Source organism: Ceratotherium simum, chromosome 2, assembly GCF_057802395.1.
Source record: "Ceratotherium simum simum isolate JZ-2026a chromosome 2, ASM5780239v1, whole genome shotgun sequence".
NCBI lineage: Eukaryota > Metazoa > Chordata > Mammalia > Perissodactyla > Rhinocerotidae > Ceratotherium > Ceratotherium simum.
The window spans coordinates 29,325,875-29,343,647 of NC_141901.1; the positions used below are offsets into that span (position 1 = coordinate 29,325,875).

A 17,773-nucleotide genomic window follows, 5' to 3' on the forward strand; every position below is an offset into this window, starting at 1 on the left:
ATGGCTGAGTGGGGTGGGAGGAATGGCAGGGTCTCTGGCCAAAGCTGGAGTAAAATGGTACATGGAGGCCAAGAGTGCTAATGTCCTTCAAGTAACTTAATGGGCACTACGTGGAATGGAATATGGCTTGAGAATAGTGTGCAAGAGTGAGCAGCGTCCTGAAAGTGACAGGTTTTAAAAGTCTGTTAGCCGTGTTAGGGAGGCTTAGACATTATCTTGAGGGCAATGGGGGGCCATTGACAAGCATCTGACTTGGAAGAGGGTTGGTCATTGTATCATATCAATATTATTCTAGTTGCAGTGTGAGGAATTGCTGAAGTAGAAATGACATTATTCTAAGGAGAAAAAATCCCGCTGCCCCCGGAAAAAAATCAAGAAGTAAAAAATTCATCTAAAAGCATAGCAATATAGTAGCTTTACTGTAGGGATATATTGGATAAACAGCTCAAACAGGCACCTCAAGGAGATTCTGAGGGAATGCATGATCCATAGATCAGTAAAGGAAGTTTAAATTATATAAAATAATGTCCAAGAAAACAAAATTTTTTACATGTAAGGCTATCAAAGTAGTACATTTTGATATTTACATGGCATCTGTTCACTTAAAAAATATTCAATTCACTAACATGAAATGAGTTCTTATATTTTGAAATACTTCAGTCCATATTCGTTTTGATCCATGAAATCCACGATGCTCATTTCATCATTGCCTCTTACCGTAGCATTTAGTGAGCACCCGCTGGGTACAGGGTGTAGTAGAAAAAGAAGGCGTGTGGTCCCTGACCTCTAGGAACTTGCCTTCTGAGAGGAGACTGAGCCCAAAGTGACAAGTGATCATGAGTTTGTGTTTCCATCTATGGAAGAGTAATCTCAGCAGAGTGTTACATACTATAGAAGACTTCTTAGAGGAGCGGTGAGTTTTAGAATGAATTTAGGAAAAGTGGAGAAGGATGCGTACCTATAAATATATTTTAAAACCAAAACCATTGATATTGTCTCTTCAATTTACTGTTGAATGGAAATTCACCTTATTCCCCAACAAACCAAAAGCTAATGGGATGTTATTTAAAATGAGCAAGAGACATCCTCCACAATTATCACCAGTTGGGTAAAAGCCTGGGACAATCATTTAATGTCTTGCCAAGAACCTTTCCATTTATTCTGTACTACCTACCTGCTGCCAGTCTCGTGAAAGAGATAAAGTACTTTATTTTCATGTTCTTATTCTCTTCTTCCTAGATGCCTGTGATGATCCACCAAGATTCAATTCTATGAGGCTGAGGGGTGTCGCTCAAGCCACTTATAATCCTGGGGACACAATAGAATATGAGTGTCGTCTAGGATACAAGCTCAAGAGACCTCCTCTTGCCACCTCTGCTGTCTGTCAGTCTGATAGCACATGGACGCCTCTCCAGGAGGCTTGTACAAGTAAGCAAACAAAACTTTTTATGTTATTTTTTGTTGCTCTACAGATATTCACACATTTTATGGTGCATATTCCACTGCTACACTCATGGTTTTCTTATGTGAATGTAGTTTTTAGAGAGCAATGTATTTTTTCCGGCTTTAAAAATCTCCAGGGAATCATTTTCTGGGTAGTTGGTTGCCTAGGGACATGTGAATCTTAAGTCTGGCCTTATATAGTTAAAGAAAATAAATAATAGTCCCATTAATTCAAAAGAACAATGTAGAATTTTGATGTTGATTCAAATCTGTCTTGAAATTCGTATAAAACAATGAACTTGAAAATTATCTTTTAGGAAAATTATGTCGACATCCAGGAGAACCCACAAATGGCCAAGTCAAATATGTAAATGGAACTTTGGAGTTTGGTTCACAGATTCACTATGTTTGTAATGAGGGGTAAGTAAGTTGCTCCTTAGAGGAAATTAGGTACATGTTATGAATTCCATTTTTGTTTTGCTTCTCTTCTTAAGCATTCCCATGAAGTTGATTCCATTTTGCTTTCTATGTGACAAGTTGTACCTGAAACCAAAGAACTCTTGGTTTTTTTATGGAGACGGAAAAGATGTATAATTAACAGAAAGAAATTTAAATTGAAGGAAAGTAATATTATATAATACTATATGTAATAATAAGCCTATCACAAGCATTAAAATGTAGTAACCATGGTTATTTTATCCTTTGCATCAAAGTGCACCGTATTTAAGATGGCCAACTCCCAGAGTTGAAGTAGGGCTTATGGAAATGGGAGGTAGAGTTGCCATCCAAAGATATTCTTGTATCGAGATAACTGTAAGGTGTTAGCAGACCAAAATTGCCCCGCTTAGCCTGGACCATAACATTGATCAAGATCTCTTAGTTGGAAAACCTTATCTTTGAGACTGTTGCAAAGGAATGAAGCATCTCAAAATGAGTTACTGAGCACTTAATTATAACCTTTGTTCTATGGGGCTCTTTTAATAGTATGTATTGGGAATACTGGGCATTTGTGAAAACTGTCCGTTTAGAGGGTAAATGTAATACACCATAGAAATGCAACCGATTTTTTGTATCAACTTTGTATCCTCCTACTTTTCTGAACTGATTTATTAGTTCTAATTTTTTTGTGTTTGTCTGTACATGTAATCTTTAGAGTTTTCTACATATGAGAACACATCATCTGCAAACAATGGTAATTTTACTGCTTCCTTTCCAATTCCATTGCCTTTTGTTTTTCTTTCCAAATTGCTCTTAGAACTTCCAGTACTATAGAAAAAAATAGGCATCCTTGCCTTGTTCCTGATCTTAGTGGAAAAGCTTTCAGCTTTTCACCATTGAATATGATGTTTGCTGTGCGTTTTCCATGTATGGTGTTTATTATCTTGAGTTAGTTTCCTTCTGTTCCTCATTTGTTGAGTGTTTTTATCATGAAAACATACTGAATTTTGTCAGATGCTTATTTTGCAGGAATTGAGATGATCATATGTTTTTTTCCCTCTATTCTGTTGATGTGCCATATTACATTGTTCGATTTTCATATGTTGAGCCATCTTTCCATTCAAGGAATAACTCCCATTTTGTCATGGTGTAAAATCCTTTGAATATGCTGCAAAATTTTTTGCCAGTATTTTTTTGAGGATTTTTATGTTAGTGTTCATTAGGGATCTTGGTCTGTAGCTTTCTTTTCTTGTAGTGTCTTTGTCTAGCTTTGGTATCTTGGTAATGCTAGTCTCATAGACTGAGTTTGGAAGAATTTCCTCCTCTTCAAATTTTTGGAAAAATTAGATAAGGAGTGGTATTAGTTTTTCTTGAAATGTTGGTAGAATTCTCCAGTGTAGCCATGAGGTCCAGGGCTTTTCTTTACTGGGAGATTTTTGATTACTGATGCACTCTCCTTACTAGTTATAGGTCTATTCAGATTATCTATTTCTTCATGATTCAGTCTTGGTAGATTTTGCGTTTCTAGGAATTTGTCCATTTTTTCTAGGTTATTCAATTTGTTGGCATAAATTTTTTCAAAGTACTTTCATAATATTTTTTATTTCTGTAGGATCAGTAGAAATGTCCCCACTTACATTTCTGATTTCAGTAATTTGAGTCTTTCCTTTTTTCTTAGTCCATCTGGCTACAAGCTTGTCAATTTTGTTGATCTTTTCGAAGAACCAGCTTTTGGTTTCATTGATTTTCTCTAGTTTTTTTCTTCTCTGTTTTGTTTATTCCTGCTCTAATCATAATTGTATACTTCCTTCTGCTACCTTTGGGTTTAGTTCTTCTTTTTCTAGATTCTTAAGTTGTAAAGTTAGGTGGTTGATTTTAGATCTCTCAATTTTTTTTGTTTTTTTGAGGAAGATCACCCCTGAGGTAACATGTGATGCAAATCCTCCTCTTTTTGCCAAGGAAGATTGGCCCTGCGCTGACACCTGTGCCCATCTTCCTCCACTTTATATGGGATACCACCACAGCATGGCTTGCCAAGGGGTGTGTCAGTGCTCACCTGGGATCCAAACCTGCGAACCCTTGGGCCCCCACAGTGGAGCGTGCGCAGTTAACTGCTATGACACCATTAACTGCTATGACACCAGGCTGGCCCCCAAGATCTCTCCATTTTTTAATGGAAGAATTTATAGCTATACATTTCCCACTTAGCACTGCTTTTGCTGCATCCCATAAGTTTTGGTATGTTATGTTTTCATTTTCATTTATCTCAAAGTATTTTCTAATTTTCCTTGTGATTTGTTCTTTGAGCCAAGGGTTGTTTAAATGTGTGTTGTTTAATTTTCAGAATTTTGTGAATTTTCCAGTTTTCTTTTTTTTTTTGTGAGGAAGATTTGCCCTGAGCTAACATCTGCTGCCAATCCTTCTGTTTTTGCTGAGGAAGATTGGCCCTGGGCTAACATCCGTGCCCATCTTCCTCTTCTTTATATTGAACGCCGCCACAGCATGGCATTATAATTGGTGCGTATTTCCGCATCTGGGATCTGAACCTGCAAACCCCGGGCCGCCGAAGCGGAGTGTGCGAACTTAACCACTACACCATCAGGCTGGTCCCTCCAGTTTTCTTTTTGATATTAATTTCTAATTTCATCCCATTGTGGTTAGAAAAAATACTTTCTACAACATCTATATTTTTAAGTCTATTGATTAATTAATATTGGTAGTGTACATAATTAAGTTGTTATTTATGTATTAGGTTATATATTATATAATTAATTGTATTATTAATAACATTAATTTGTGGCCTAACATATTGTCTATCTTAGAAAATGTCCCATGTGCACTTGAGAAGCTTATATATTCTGTTGTTGGATAGACAACTCTATATGTGACTGTGAGTCTAGTTTGTTTATTGTGTTGTTCACATCCTCTGTTTCCTTACTTATGTTCTGTCTAGTTGTTCTATTCATTACTGTGAATGGGGTATTGAAGTCTCTAATTACTATTGTAGAAGTGCCGATTACATAGAAATGTGTATTTATCCCTTCAATTCTGTCAGTTTTTGCTTCATATATTTTGATAGCCTGTCATTGGGTGCATAAATGTTTATAATTGTTATATCTTCTTGCAGTACTGAACCTTTATTAATATATAATGTTCCTGTCTCTTGTACATTTTTGGATTTAAAGTCTATTTTTTCTGATATTAGTATAGCCACCTCTGCTTTCTCTTGGTTACTATTTTTGTGGAATACCTATTTCCATCCTTTCACTTACAACTTGTTTTTGTCTTGGGATCTCAGGTGGGTCTCTTGTAGACTGCGTATAGTTAAATCATGTATTTTTATCCATTCTGCCAAGCTCTGTCTTTGATTAGAGAGTTTAATCCATTAATATTTAATGTAATTACTGAGAAGGAGGGACTTACTTCTGTCATTGTGCTATTTCTTTTCTGTATGCCGTATAGCCGTTTTTGTCCCTCATTTCCTGTAATACTGTTTTCTTTTGTGTTTAGCTGATTTTTGTACTGAAATGTTTAAATTTTTTTCTGACCTTCTTTGGTGTATATTCTGTGTCTGTTTTCTTTGTGGTTACCATGAGGATTATCCTGTAGTTATACCACTCCAATTTGAATTTATACCGACTTGATTTCAATAAGTTATACAAATTGCTCCCCTACAAATCCATCCCACCCCTTTTAGATTTTCATGTCATACTAGCTTCTACACTTTATAACTGTAATACTAGATTCTACACTAATAGTTTATTTAAAAAGATTAGACTCAAATCATATAGCAAACAAAAATTGCATTTAAGGACCATTGTCACAATAATACTGGCTTTCATAATTGCCCATATATTTACCATTAGTGAGATCTTTATTTATCCAAAAGGCTTTGAGTTACTGTCAAGTACTTTCGTTTCACCTTGCAGGACTCCCTTGAACATTTCTTGCAGGGGAGGTCTAGTGGTAGCGAACTCAGTCAGCTCTTGTTTATCTGAGAATGCCTGAGTTTCTCCTTCACTTTTGAAGGACAGTTTTGCTGGACAGAGAATTTTTGCATGACACTTTCTTTCTTTTAGCACTTTGAGTATATTGGCCAACTGTCGATGGCTTCCAAGTTTCTGATGAGCAATCTTCTGATGATCTTATTTAAAATCCTTTGGATGTGATGATTCACTTTTCTCCTGTAGCTTTCATTATTCTCTCTTTGTCTCTGGCTTCTGAAAGTTTGGTTATTATGTGTCTAAGTGTGGGTCTCTTTGAGTTCATCTTATTTGGAGTTTGTTGAGCTTTTTGGATATTTATATTCATGTGTTTCATCCGAGTTGGCAAGTTTTCAGCCATTATTTCCTCAGCTATTCTCTCTGCCCCTTTCTTTCTATTTTCTCCTCCTGAGAGTCCTACAGTGTTTATGTTGATCTGCTTCTTGGTATCCTGCACAGACCTTAGGCTCTGTTCACTTTTGTTTAATCCTCTCTGTTCCTTAGACTCAATAATTTCTGTTCTCCTATCTTCAAGTTCAGTGATTCTTTCTTCTGCTTGCTCAAATCTGCCTTTAATTCCTGTAGTGAATTTGTCATTGCAGTTACGGTACTTTTCAACTCCATTATTTAATTTTGGTTTCTTTTAGGTTTTCCGTCTCCTAATTGATATTTCCATTTTGTTGACTCATTGTTTTCTTGACTTTCTACAGTTCTTCTGATATTTATTTGAGCATCTTTAAGACAGTTTTTTCTTTTATCTTTCAAATTTTATTGAGGCTCCAGGGCCTTGGGGCTCGGTCAGGAGGCCACCCTTCAGGCAAAGGAGGAGCCAGTGTAGAGGCATTATTTGACCTTCTTTTGGGGGCACAGGTTGTTGATGTGGCCACACGTGTTACAGTAGTTGACTGCACATGGGTACAGGTGAGCATAATACTTGCAGATCATCCTGTAGCAGCAGTGTTTTGGGTGAGCTGGCAGAGGAAAGGCTTCATGATGCCGCCCCACAGGTGAAGCACCAAGTACACGGTGGTTTCTTTCTGGATATTGTAGTCTGTGAGACTGTGACTATCCTCCAGCTGTTTGCCTGTAAAAATCAGACACTGTTGCTCAGGTAGGATGCCATTCTTATTTTGGATTTTGGTTTTGACATTCTCAATGGTGTCACTGGGCTCAACCTCAAGAGAGATGGTCTTGCCCATCAGGGTCTTCATAAAGATCTGCATCTCTATTTCTGCCGCTCATCCCCTCAATGAGGAAAAAGAGGGTGACAGTAGTGGAAACCTCCGTTTTGCCACCAAGACCACCTGCAAAAGACAGTTATTTTAAAGTCTTTGTTTAGTAAATCTACCATGAGGTCTTTTCAGGTATGATTTCTATTGATTTAATTTTTCTTTGAATGGGGCATGCTTCCTGTTCCTTTGTATACCGTATGATTTTTTTATTGAACTGGACCTTTGAATCTAATAATGCGGTAACTCTGGAGAGATTATCCCCCTTTCCTAAGGCTTGATGTTTTATTGGTTTTTTTGTTTGTGTGTTTGTTTGTTGTTGTAGGGTGCCTCTGTGCTGAGGATCAGCCTGACATGAAACTGAAGGACTTCTCAGGTTTTTTCTGAGCCTTTTCCTGGGTGTGCATAGTCACTTTCTAATTTTCCCTGTGTATGCAGTTGTTTCTGAATGTCCTAGTTTTTAATGTCCGGTCCCTGGAAGGGGAAAAATTGCAAAATGCAGGAGCGGCAAATGGCGCTGAATCTGTAAATCCCTTGAAAGTCACTTCAGCTGGCGCGGAAGGGGCTTGCAAGAGTAGGGGTAAGTGTGACAGCTGGCTGCCAACCCCTTTGTCAGTTTACCTGTGATCAGAAGCAGTAATCAGTGATAAGAGCACGAATCCCCGATAATTGGAGGACAGAATCCTTTTTGCCCAACCAGGCTCCTACAGGCTGCTTCTAAACTGCTCCAGGGACACATGCACAGTTGCCTGTTGAGGGTGGGGGATGGGTAGCTGCCACTGTGCTAGGAGCTGAAATTGACTGAAATTAAGACAGATTACCTGTCTGATCTTTCCCTGGAAACTGCAAGCTGTGAACAGACTCCAAAGTTCCAAAATACCTACATCAGGCAGTGCAGTTGTTTTCTAGGTGAGAAACAGATTCCTGGTGCTTCCTACAATGCCATCATCCCAGAATCCCCTCCTAATATATGCGAATATGGAATCAATGAGTGAGACTTGGTGGAAAAGTCGGCTGGAAGTGTGTACAGGCAGTCTCACTTATTTTTTAACTTGACCAAGTAAAAATATTGGAACTTCCACTTAATGGTTTTAGAGAGAGAGCCTGCTAGGCGCTTTGGAGGATACCACAAGTTTAAAATAAGAGACTCCTCTCAAAGAAGTTGTAGCCTTCTTGAGAAACACAGTAAATCTGGAGAGGTTTCAGAGCAAAATAGTAAATGAGTTAAGTACCAACTACATAGAATTATTCATGATCATTACAGTACGAGTCCAGAAGGAGGAGAGAGTATTGTGAATTTAAATCATCAGAGAAGATTTCATCCAATAGTATTCTTGAGCTATTCCTAGAAAGATATTCTCATCTAAAGAATATTAATAAGAGCTAAAACTTACCTGGCACTCACTGTGTGCCAGATGCTAACTCATCTAATCCCCAGAACAACCCCCTGAGGTATGTATATCCCCTCTTCATAGATGAGGAACCTGAGCAAGAGAAACATTAAGGGACTTGCCCAAGCTCAAATAACAAGTCAGTCATGGAGCTGGGACTTGAATCCAGGCGGGCAAGCTCTAGGGCCTGTTCTCTCTACTCACTCGTTGTCCTTACTGAGCAGATGGCGTGAGCGAGGACATAGAAATGAATGTGTGATGTGATTGCCAGAGATAGGAAAGAGTCCATACCAACAGGTATAACAGATTCATTTAGATCTATTTCCTCTTGGCCAATGTGTGTTCAAATGCAGAAACTCTTTAGTTAAGTTACATATTTTATTAGCAGTTTCATTATTTTAGAAACTTCTCAAACTACTGTCTTGCAGGAAAACAACCATATAAAAATTTTCTTCATTATTATTTGCATCTTTTTAACTCTAAAGAACACAATTTTTCTTTTTTCTTTTAGTTTTAACTTAATTGGACAAAACATTCTATATTGTGAACTTGTTGGAGAAAATGTGGATTGGAGTGACAATCCCCCATTATGTCAAGGTAAGTGTATTCTCTCTTTAGAATTTAGAGCAGCAGTTCTCACACTGTTTGGCCTCAGAACCCCTTTCCCCTATTAAATTGACAAAGACCCTGACGAGCTTTCGTTTATGTGGGTTCTATCTTGGTATTCATTATATTGGAATTAAAACTGAGGTGTTTTTGGAGCCCACCCCATAGCTTAGCAGTTAAGTGTGTGCACTCTGCTACTGGTGGCCCAGGTTCAGATCCCAGGCATGCACTGACGCACCAGTTGTCCGGCTATGCTGAGGCAGCATCCCACATACAGCAACTAGAAGGATGTGCAACTATGACATACAACTATCTACTGGGGCCTTGGGGAGAAAAAGGGAAAAAAAGGAGGAGGATTGGCAATAGATGTTCGCTTAGGGCTGGTCTTCCTCAGCAAAAACAGGATTGGCATGGATGTTAGCTCAGGGCTGATCTTCCTCAAAACAAAACAAAACAAAACTAAGGTGTTTTAAATAATTATTTGTTAATTCATTTTTAAGAATAGTTAGCTCTGGGCCGGCCCTGTGGCTTAGAGGTTAAGTGCGCGCGCTCCGCTGCTGGCGGCCCGGGTTCGGATCCCGGGCGCGCACCGACGCACCGCTTCTCTGGCCATGCTGAGGCCGCATCCCACATACAGCAACTAGAAGGATGTGCAACTATGACATACAACTATCTACTGGGGCTTTGGGGGAAAAAAAAAAAAAAGAATAGTAAGCTCAATACATGGTAACATGCAACGTATTTTTGTGAAACATCAGTTTTCCAAAACAAATAGAATAGGGGCATTGTTTTAAATTATCGCAAATCCCCTCAATATCTTTCTTAAAGGATGACATCTGGATTCAGTCTGTTGCATATTCACATAATTTGTAGCCTCTGGAAAATTTCACCATACACTCGTAAGGATGAAAGTGAAAAAAGACAATAATATCTTGGTATTGTGAACTACTGATGTAACAAATGGATATATTTATAAATTACAAAGCATTTCTCAAGTAGCACTGTGTTTTATTTTTAATTACAAGCATATTTTATCCTTATATTATCAGCATCTCTTATGATGAGAAGAAAACGTAGCATGGCCTTGTAGATAAATGTAGATATTTCATATAGATATTTTGTATACATATTTAAGAAAATAGGTTTTATTTTGAAAGTTCATTTCCATGTTAATGGTTTAAATTGGGGATAATACAGTTTCTCAAAGAATCCTTCTTCTAATTGGATATTGGATTCACGACTAGATTGTACAAATCATGTGTTATATGAATCTATTGAAGGAGTTCATAGGACTTTACTAACGCTGTCTTAATCTTTTACCTTTCCTTTTGCCTTTCATGTCCTCTTTTTTTCTCTTTTTAAGTGATGTCTTGTAGTCCACCTCCAAAAATACAAAATGGAAAATACACCAGAAGGGACCAGGAGGAATTTACATACAATGATGAAGTAACTTATAGTTGTGATCCTTCAGATGGACCAGATGAATATTCACTTATCGGAGAGAGCAGGCTTGTTTGTTCTGGGAATGACAAATGGAGTAGTGACCCTCCTGAGTGTAAAGGTAAAAATATTTCCATTATTTCCTTCTTCATTTGTAAATACTGTAGAAACACTTTAAAAATCGTTTTACCTACAGGTAAACAAAACAGTCTCGTGTGTGTTCTCCTCCTGTTAAATTGACAACTAATTTAATTTAATACAGGTCAAATTGAGTCAAAAACAGTTTTAGTTACAGAGTTTCCCACCCCTCACCTCACATGTTCTTGGCATCACAGTTTTACATTGTGAACTACTGTGTGTATGCCTGAGTTAGGAATTTTTTGCTTGAAAGCATCAAAAAACAACACACACTGGCTTAAAAATGAGAAAGTTTTAGCTTGCATTACAAGAAGTCTGAGAGCTGTGGCTATAGGAAATGGTAAACTGTAAAATACTAGCTCTCTTACTGATAAGATTGTTAAATATGACAGAACATATTTAAAAAGGAATATTTCAGGCACTTGAGAGTGACCAAAAGCAGGGAGACATTCGAGGGGATTTGACTCTTGAAAGAAAGGAACCACTGAATCACAACGAAATATTTACTCCCTGCAAGTGCACTTGGAACATTTTATAATATCATATTCTAGGCAATAAGATAATTTTTTTAACAAATTTCAAAAAGTTGACATCATTCACAGTGCATTATCTGATCACAATGTGATGAATGTAGAAATCCAATAAAGATACCATAAATTCCCCAAATATGTGAAAATTATGCAAGACACTACTGCCTAACAATTGAGTCAAACAGGAAGTCACAAGGAATATTAGAAAGTGTTTTGAACTGAATAAAAATGAAAACACAACATATCAAAATTTGTGGAATATAGGAAAAGCATTGCATAGAGGATATTTATATCATGAAATACTTAGATTTGAAAAAGGTAAAAGTCTCAAAAGATTAAACTTCTACCATGAGAAAATAAAGAGAAGAGCAAATTAAACGTAAAAGAAGGAAACAGAAGGAAATAGCATAGAAATCAGTGGTACTGAAAAGAGAAGAAAATAAAGAATCAATGAAACTAACACCTTTTTCTTGGAGATCAGTAAAATGAATAGACCTATAGACATGAAAAAAAGAAAACATAAATCACCAGTATCAAGCATGAAAAAGAGCATATCACTAAATATTCTGCAGACATTGAAATAAGGGAATAAAACAAACAACTTTATGCTTATAAATTTGAAAACTTAAACTTCTCACAAAGAGAACTACAGGCCCCATGTGCTCACTGGGTAATTCTACCAAATGTTAACGGAAAAAGAATAGCAGCTCTACAGAAACTCTTCAAGAAAATAGAAGAGGAGGGAATACTTCTTAAATTATATCACGGGAAGGGCATTGCCATAATACCAAAACCAGACAAAACCATCACAAGAAAATAACAAACAACATCTGTAATGAATATAGAACTAACTTTCTGAACAATATGTTAACAAATAAAATCCTGTCATATATAAAAATAGGAATATATCATAATCAAGTAGAATTTAATCCATGAATGCAAGGTTGATTCAAATTCAGAAATTAATTAGTGTAATTTACCTTTCCAAGAGACTAAAGAAAAAAATCACATGATCATCTTAATAGAGGCAGGAAAAAAGCATTTAGTAGAATTCATCTTTTCATGATAGAACTCAGCAAACTAGGAATAAAAGGGAACTATCTGAAGGTGATAGACAGCACCTGCAAAAATCCCACAGCTAACATTATATTTACTGGTAAAAGACTAATTTATTTCCCACTAAGGTAGGAACAAGGGTGTGTATTCTCACCTCTCTATTCAGCATTGTATCCGAGGTCCTAGCCAGTACAATATGGGGAAAGATAGAAATAGATAAACATTTCAGAAAGGAAGAAATACAATAGACTTTATTCACTTATGACATGATTGTGTAGAAAATTTGAAAGACTAAAGTTTTAGCAAGGTTAGAAGACACAAGATCGAAACATGATTCAAGATGGGGGCGTAGGCAGACTCTGAACTCACCTCCTCCCGTGGACACAGCCAATTTACAGCTACTCGTGGAAAAATTACCCCTGAGACAGAACTGAACACTGGATAAGAGGAACTCCTGCAACAACGGACAATCCTAACTGAGGTGGAAGAGGCAGAGACTCCCTTCTGGAGAGGAAAAACGCCGCCTTCACAAGCCGCCAGCTTCACGGCCGCCGGGAGCAGCTCACAGGTACGCACCCTCCCTGGAGGCGTGGGGTCCTGAGCTGGGGAGCGCCCCTGCTGTGGGCATTTTGTGGACCCAGCACAATCGACACCAGCGGCATAATATCTGACTTTGCCTGCTACTAAAGCATTGGGGAGCACCCCCAGAAAACCCGGTTCACAAAGAAACTAAAACTGGCTATTAAAGGGCCCGCGCACAAACTCACCCGGTCCAGAAAGCACGCTAAAATCACCAGAAAGAAAGGTGCACAGTGCTTTGGTGACAAGAGACTCACCTAATAGGCCCTGAGTGCATCTCAGTGAGGGGTGAGACCTCTCCAGGGACTGGGACATTGGCGGCAGCCATTGTTGTGGCCCGGTGTGGGCGTGCTGACACAGACGCCATTGGAGTTCTCCCTGAGGCCTGCTAGCCCAGGGTCTGCTCCACCCGCTAGAGCACCGATTTAATCTAGCTCAGCCAGGGCAGGCAGCCCACCCTAGAGACTGGCGCCACCCAACAACAAGCCCTCAGGCAACGTGTGGGCCTGCATAGATTGGTGACTGGATTCTCTGCAGCCTGGCAACTGAGCCGACTTGAGCGGGGCAGGGTGTGCACAAGGAGCGGGTGGAGAGTGTGGGGCGGTGGCGGAGTGTGTGGGGCTCCCACCGTGGAGAGACTGGGTCTGCTTGGGGAGGTCGGGGCACGCACACGGGGCAGGACTGTGTTGACTGTGTGTGTGGACCTGTGGGCGGCAGGGCTTGTCAGCTGCAGGGCTTGTCAGCTGCAGAAGACTTGTGCTTCTCAAAGACCCACATAGGAGGTTTGCTCCACCTTCCAAAGCCTGAAACAATTGGGTGCTCCTGTGCCTGAGGCCAGCCCCACCCAGCTGCAATCCTCAGAGAGCTGACAAGAGACATAATAGGCTAGAGGCTTACTGCAATTGTAAGGCCCTGAGCCTAACAACCTGCCACGCTGGGGGCCTACTCAGTTAAAAGAAATACTGCAACACAAATGTGGTATTAGAACTTACAGCCAACTGTGCTGGGGCTCCCCACACCTGATAAAGAGACTGAAGGGCCCACAACAACTACAAGCAGCTGAGCATTTCAACAGCTGGCCAGGAGCATAACTCAGCCTCCCTGGGTGCCTATAGGGAGAGCTAACAGGCCACAATAGAAGGACACACGTAGCCCACATAGGGGCCACCCCTGGAACATTGAGAACTGAGGGAAGCACACTGGAAGCCTCCCAAGGCATCACTAACATAAGGTCACCTATCCAAGAGCAGGAGACGTAGCTGACCTACCTAATACATAGACACAAGCACAGGGAAAGAGGCAAAATGAGGAGGCAAAAGAATACATTCCAAGTAAGGGAACAGGACAAAACCCCAGAAAAGGAACTAAGTGAAACAGAAATGAGCAACCTACCCGACAGAGAGTTCAAACTAAGAGTGTTAAGGATGCTCACTGATCTGGGGAGAAGAATAGATGAACTCAGTGAGAATGTCAACAAAGAAATGGAAGATATAAAAAAGAACCAATCAGAAATGAAGAATACAATACTGGAAATGAAAAATTCATTAGAGGGACTCAAAAGCAGAGTAGAGGATACAGAAAAACGGATCTGTGAGCTGGAAGAAAGACTAGAAGAAATTACCCAAGGTGAACAGGTAAAAGAGAAAAGAATTAAAAAGAGTGAGGACAGTCTAAGGGACCTCTGGGACAACATTAAGCACACTAACATCCGTGTTATAGGTGTCCCGGAAGGAGAAGAGCGAGACAAGGGGGCAGAGAATCTATTTCAAGAAATAATAGATGAAAACTTCCCTAACCTAAGGAAGGAAGCAGACATCAAGGTACAGGAAGCACAGAGAGCCCCAAACAAGATAAACCCAAAGAGGCCCACACCAAGACACATCATAATCAAAATGTCCAGAATTAAAGATAAAGAGAGAATCCTAAAAGCCGCAAGAGAATGTCAAGTTACATACAAAGGAAACCCCATAAGGCTATCAGCTGACTTCTCAGCAGAAACCTTACAGGCTAGAAGAGAATGGCACGATATATTTAAAGTGCTAAAAGGAAAAAACTTACAACAAAGAATACTCTACCCAGCAAGGTTATCATTCAAAATGGAAGGAGAGATCAAAATTTTCCCAGATAAGCAAAAATTAAAGGAGTTTGTCACCAAGAAACCAGTGCTACAAGAAATGTTAAAGGGACTGATTTAAGGGGAAAGGAGAAGACCACAAATAGGAAAAATTATCTATTTCCATGATTAGAACGTAATGGATACAAATGCACAAAAAAGAGGTTAGATATGATATTAAAAACATAAAAGGAGGGAGGAGGGGAGTTAAAGAGTACAGCTTTCAGACAGAGGTCAAACTAAAGTGACCATCAATTCTGTATAGAAGAAGTAAGGAACAGAGAAGGAATACTAAAACACTGAGAAAAAAAAAAAGTTAAAACATGGCAGTAAGTACATACTTATCAATAGCTACTTTAAACGTCAATGGACTAAATGCTCCCATTAAAAGGCATAGGGTGGCTGACTGGATAAAAAAACAAGACCCATATATATGCTGCATACAAGAGACACACTTCAGACCTAAGGACACTCACAAACTGAAAGTGAAGGGATGGAAAAAGATACTCCATGCAAATGGCAATGAAAAGAAAGCTGGGGTAGCAGTACTCATATCAGACAAAATAGACTTTAAAACAAAAACTGTAAAAAGAGACAAAGAAGGGCATTACATAATGATCAAGGGAACAGTCCAACAAGAGGATGTAACACTTGTAAATATCTACGCACCCAATGTAGGTGCACCTAAATATATAAAGCAATTATTAACAGACATAAAAACGGAAATAGACAGTAACACAATAATAGTAGGGGACTTTAACACTCCACTTACACCAACGGATAGATCATCCAAACAGAAGATCAATAAGGAAACATTGGCCTTAAACAACACACTAGAACAGATGGACCTAGTAGATATATACAGAGCATTCCATCCAAAAACCAAGGAATACACGTTCTTTTCAAATGCACATGGAACATTCTCCAGGATTGATCACATATTAGGCCACAAAACAAGTCTCCATAAATTTAAGAAGATTGAAATAATACCAAGCATCTTTTCTGACCACAACGGTATGAAACTAGAAATCAACTATAGGAAGAAAATCAGAAAAGCCACAAATACGTGGAGATTAAACAAAATGCTACTGAACAACGACTGGGTTAACGAAGAAATCAAAGAAGAAATCAAAAAATACCTGGAGACAAATGAAAATGAAAATACGACATGCCAGAATTTATGGGATAGAGCAAAAGCGGTTCTAAGAGGGAAGTTTATAGCGATACAGGCCTATCTCAACAAACAAGAAAAATCTCAAATAAACAATCTAACAATGCACCTAAAGGAACTGGAAAAAGAAGAACAAACAAAGCCCAAAATCAGTAGAAGAAGGGAAATAATAAAAATCAGAGCAGAAATAAATGAAATAGAGACCAAAAACAATAGAAAAATTAATAAAACCAAGAGCTGGTTCTTTGAAAAGATCAACAAAATTGACAAACCTTTAGCTAGACTCACCAAGAAAAAAAGAGAGAAGGCACAAATAAGTAAAATCAGAAATGAAAGAGGAGAGGTTACAACAGACACCTCAGAAATACAAAAGATTATAAGAGAATACTATGAAAAGCTATATGCCAACCAATTTGACAATCTGGAAGAAATGGATAAATTCTTAGAATCATACAACCTTCCAAAACTGGATCAAGAAGAAGTAGAGAATTTGAATAGACCAATCACTAGTGAGGAGATCGAAACAGTAATCAAAAACCTCCCCAAAAATAACAGTCCAGGACCAGACGGCTTCCCTGGTGAATTCTACCAAACATTCAAAGAAGACTTAATACCTATCCTTCTCAAACTCTTCCAAAAAATTGAGGAGGGGGGGAAGCTCCCTAACTCATTCTACGAAGCCAACATTACCCTGATACCAAAACCAGACAAGGACAACACAAAAAAAGAAAATTACAGGCCAATATCACTGATGAACATCGATGTGAAAATCCTCAACAAAATACTAGCAAATCGCATACAACAATACGTTAAAAAGATTATACACCATGATCAAGTGGGATTTATTCCAGGGGTGCAGGGATGGTTTAACATTCGCAAATCAATCAACGTGATACACCACATTAATAAAATGAAGAACAAAAATCACATGATCATCTCAATAGATGCAGAGAAAGCATTTGACAAGATACAGCATCCATTTATGATAAAAACTCTGAATAAAATGGGTATAGAAGGAAAGTACCTCAACATAATAAAGACCATATATGAGAAACCAACAGCTAATATCATCCTCAATGGTGAAAAACTGAAAGCTATCCCTCTAAGAACAGGAACCAGACAAGGATGCCCACTGTCACCACTCCTATTTAACATAGTATTGGAAGTCCTAGCCAGAGCAATCAGGCAAGAGAAAGAAATAAAAGGGATCCAAATTGGAAAGGAAGAAGTGAAACTGTCACTATTTGCAGATGACATGATTTTATATATAGAAAACCCTAAAGAATCCACCAGAAAACTTTTAGAAGTAATAAACGAATATGGTAAAGTTGCAGGATACAAAATCAACATACAAAAATCAGTTGCATTTCTGTACACTAACAACGAAGTAGCAGAAAGAGAAATTAAGAATACCATCCCATTTACAATTGCAACAAAAAGAATAAAATACCTAGGAATAAACTTAACCAAAGAGGTGAAAGATCTGTACACTGAAAACTATAAAACATTGCTGAAAGAAATTGAAGAAGACACAAAGCAATGGAAAGATATTCCGTGCTCTTGGATTGGAAGAATTAACATAGTTAAGATGTCCATACTTCCTAAAGCCATCTATAGATTCAATGCAATCCCTATCAAAGTTCCAACAACATTTTT

The 17,773-nt window shown here is 38.4% G+C and overlaps 1 protein-coding gene and 1 pseudogene across 9 annotated transcripts in view; one reads left to right on the forward strand and one right to left on the reverse strand.

The window, feature by feature from the left end:
* Positions 1–17,773, forward strand: part of LOC147917790 (membrane cofactor protein-like) — a 183,082-nt gene that overhangs the window by 112,514 nt on the left and 52,795 nt on the right. For all 8 annotated transcript variants that reach the window (XM_087439820.1, XM_087439835.1, XM_087439842.1 and 5 more), the window contains exons 2-5: positions 1,240–1,428; positions 1,761–1,863; positions 8,996–9,081; positions 10,454–10,651. In XM_087439820.1, the coding sequence (XP_087295946.1) occupies positions 1,240–1,428; positions 1,761–1,863; positions 8,996–9,081; positions 10,454–10,651 (576 nt within the window). The remainder of the gene's footprint in view (positions 1–1,239; positions 1,429–1,760; positions 1,864–8,995; positions 9,082–10,453; positions 10,652–17,773) is intronic.
* Positions 5,661–13,296, reverse strand: LOC106800179 (ubiquitin-ribosomal protein eL40 fusion protein pseudogene; annotated as a pseudogene). Its single transcript, XR_015554465.1, has 2 exons — positions 13,091–13,296; positions 5,661–7,168 (listed from the first exon to the last, which is right to left on the reverse strand). The product of XR_015554465.1 is annotated as a ubiquitin-ribosomal protein eL40 fusion protein pseudogene (transcript).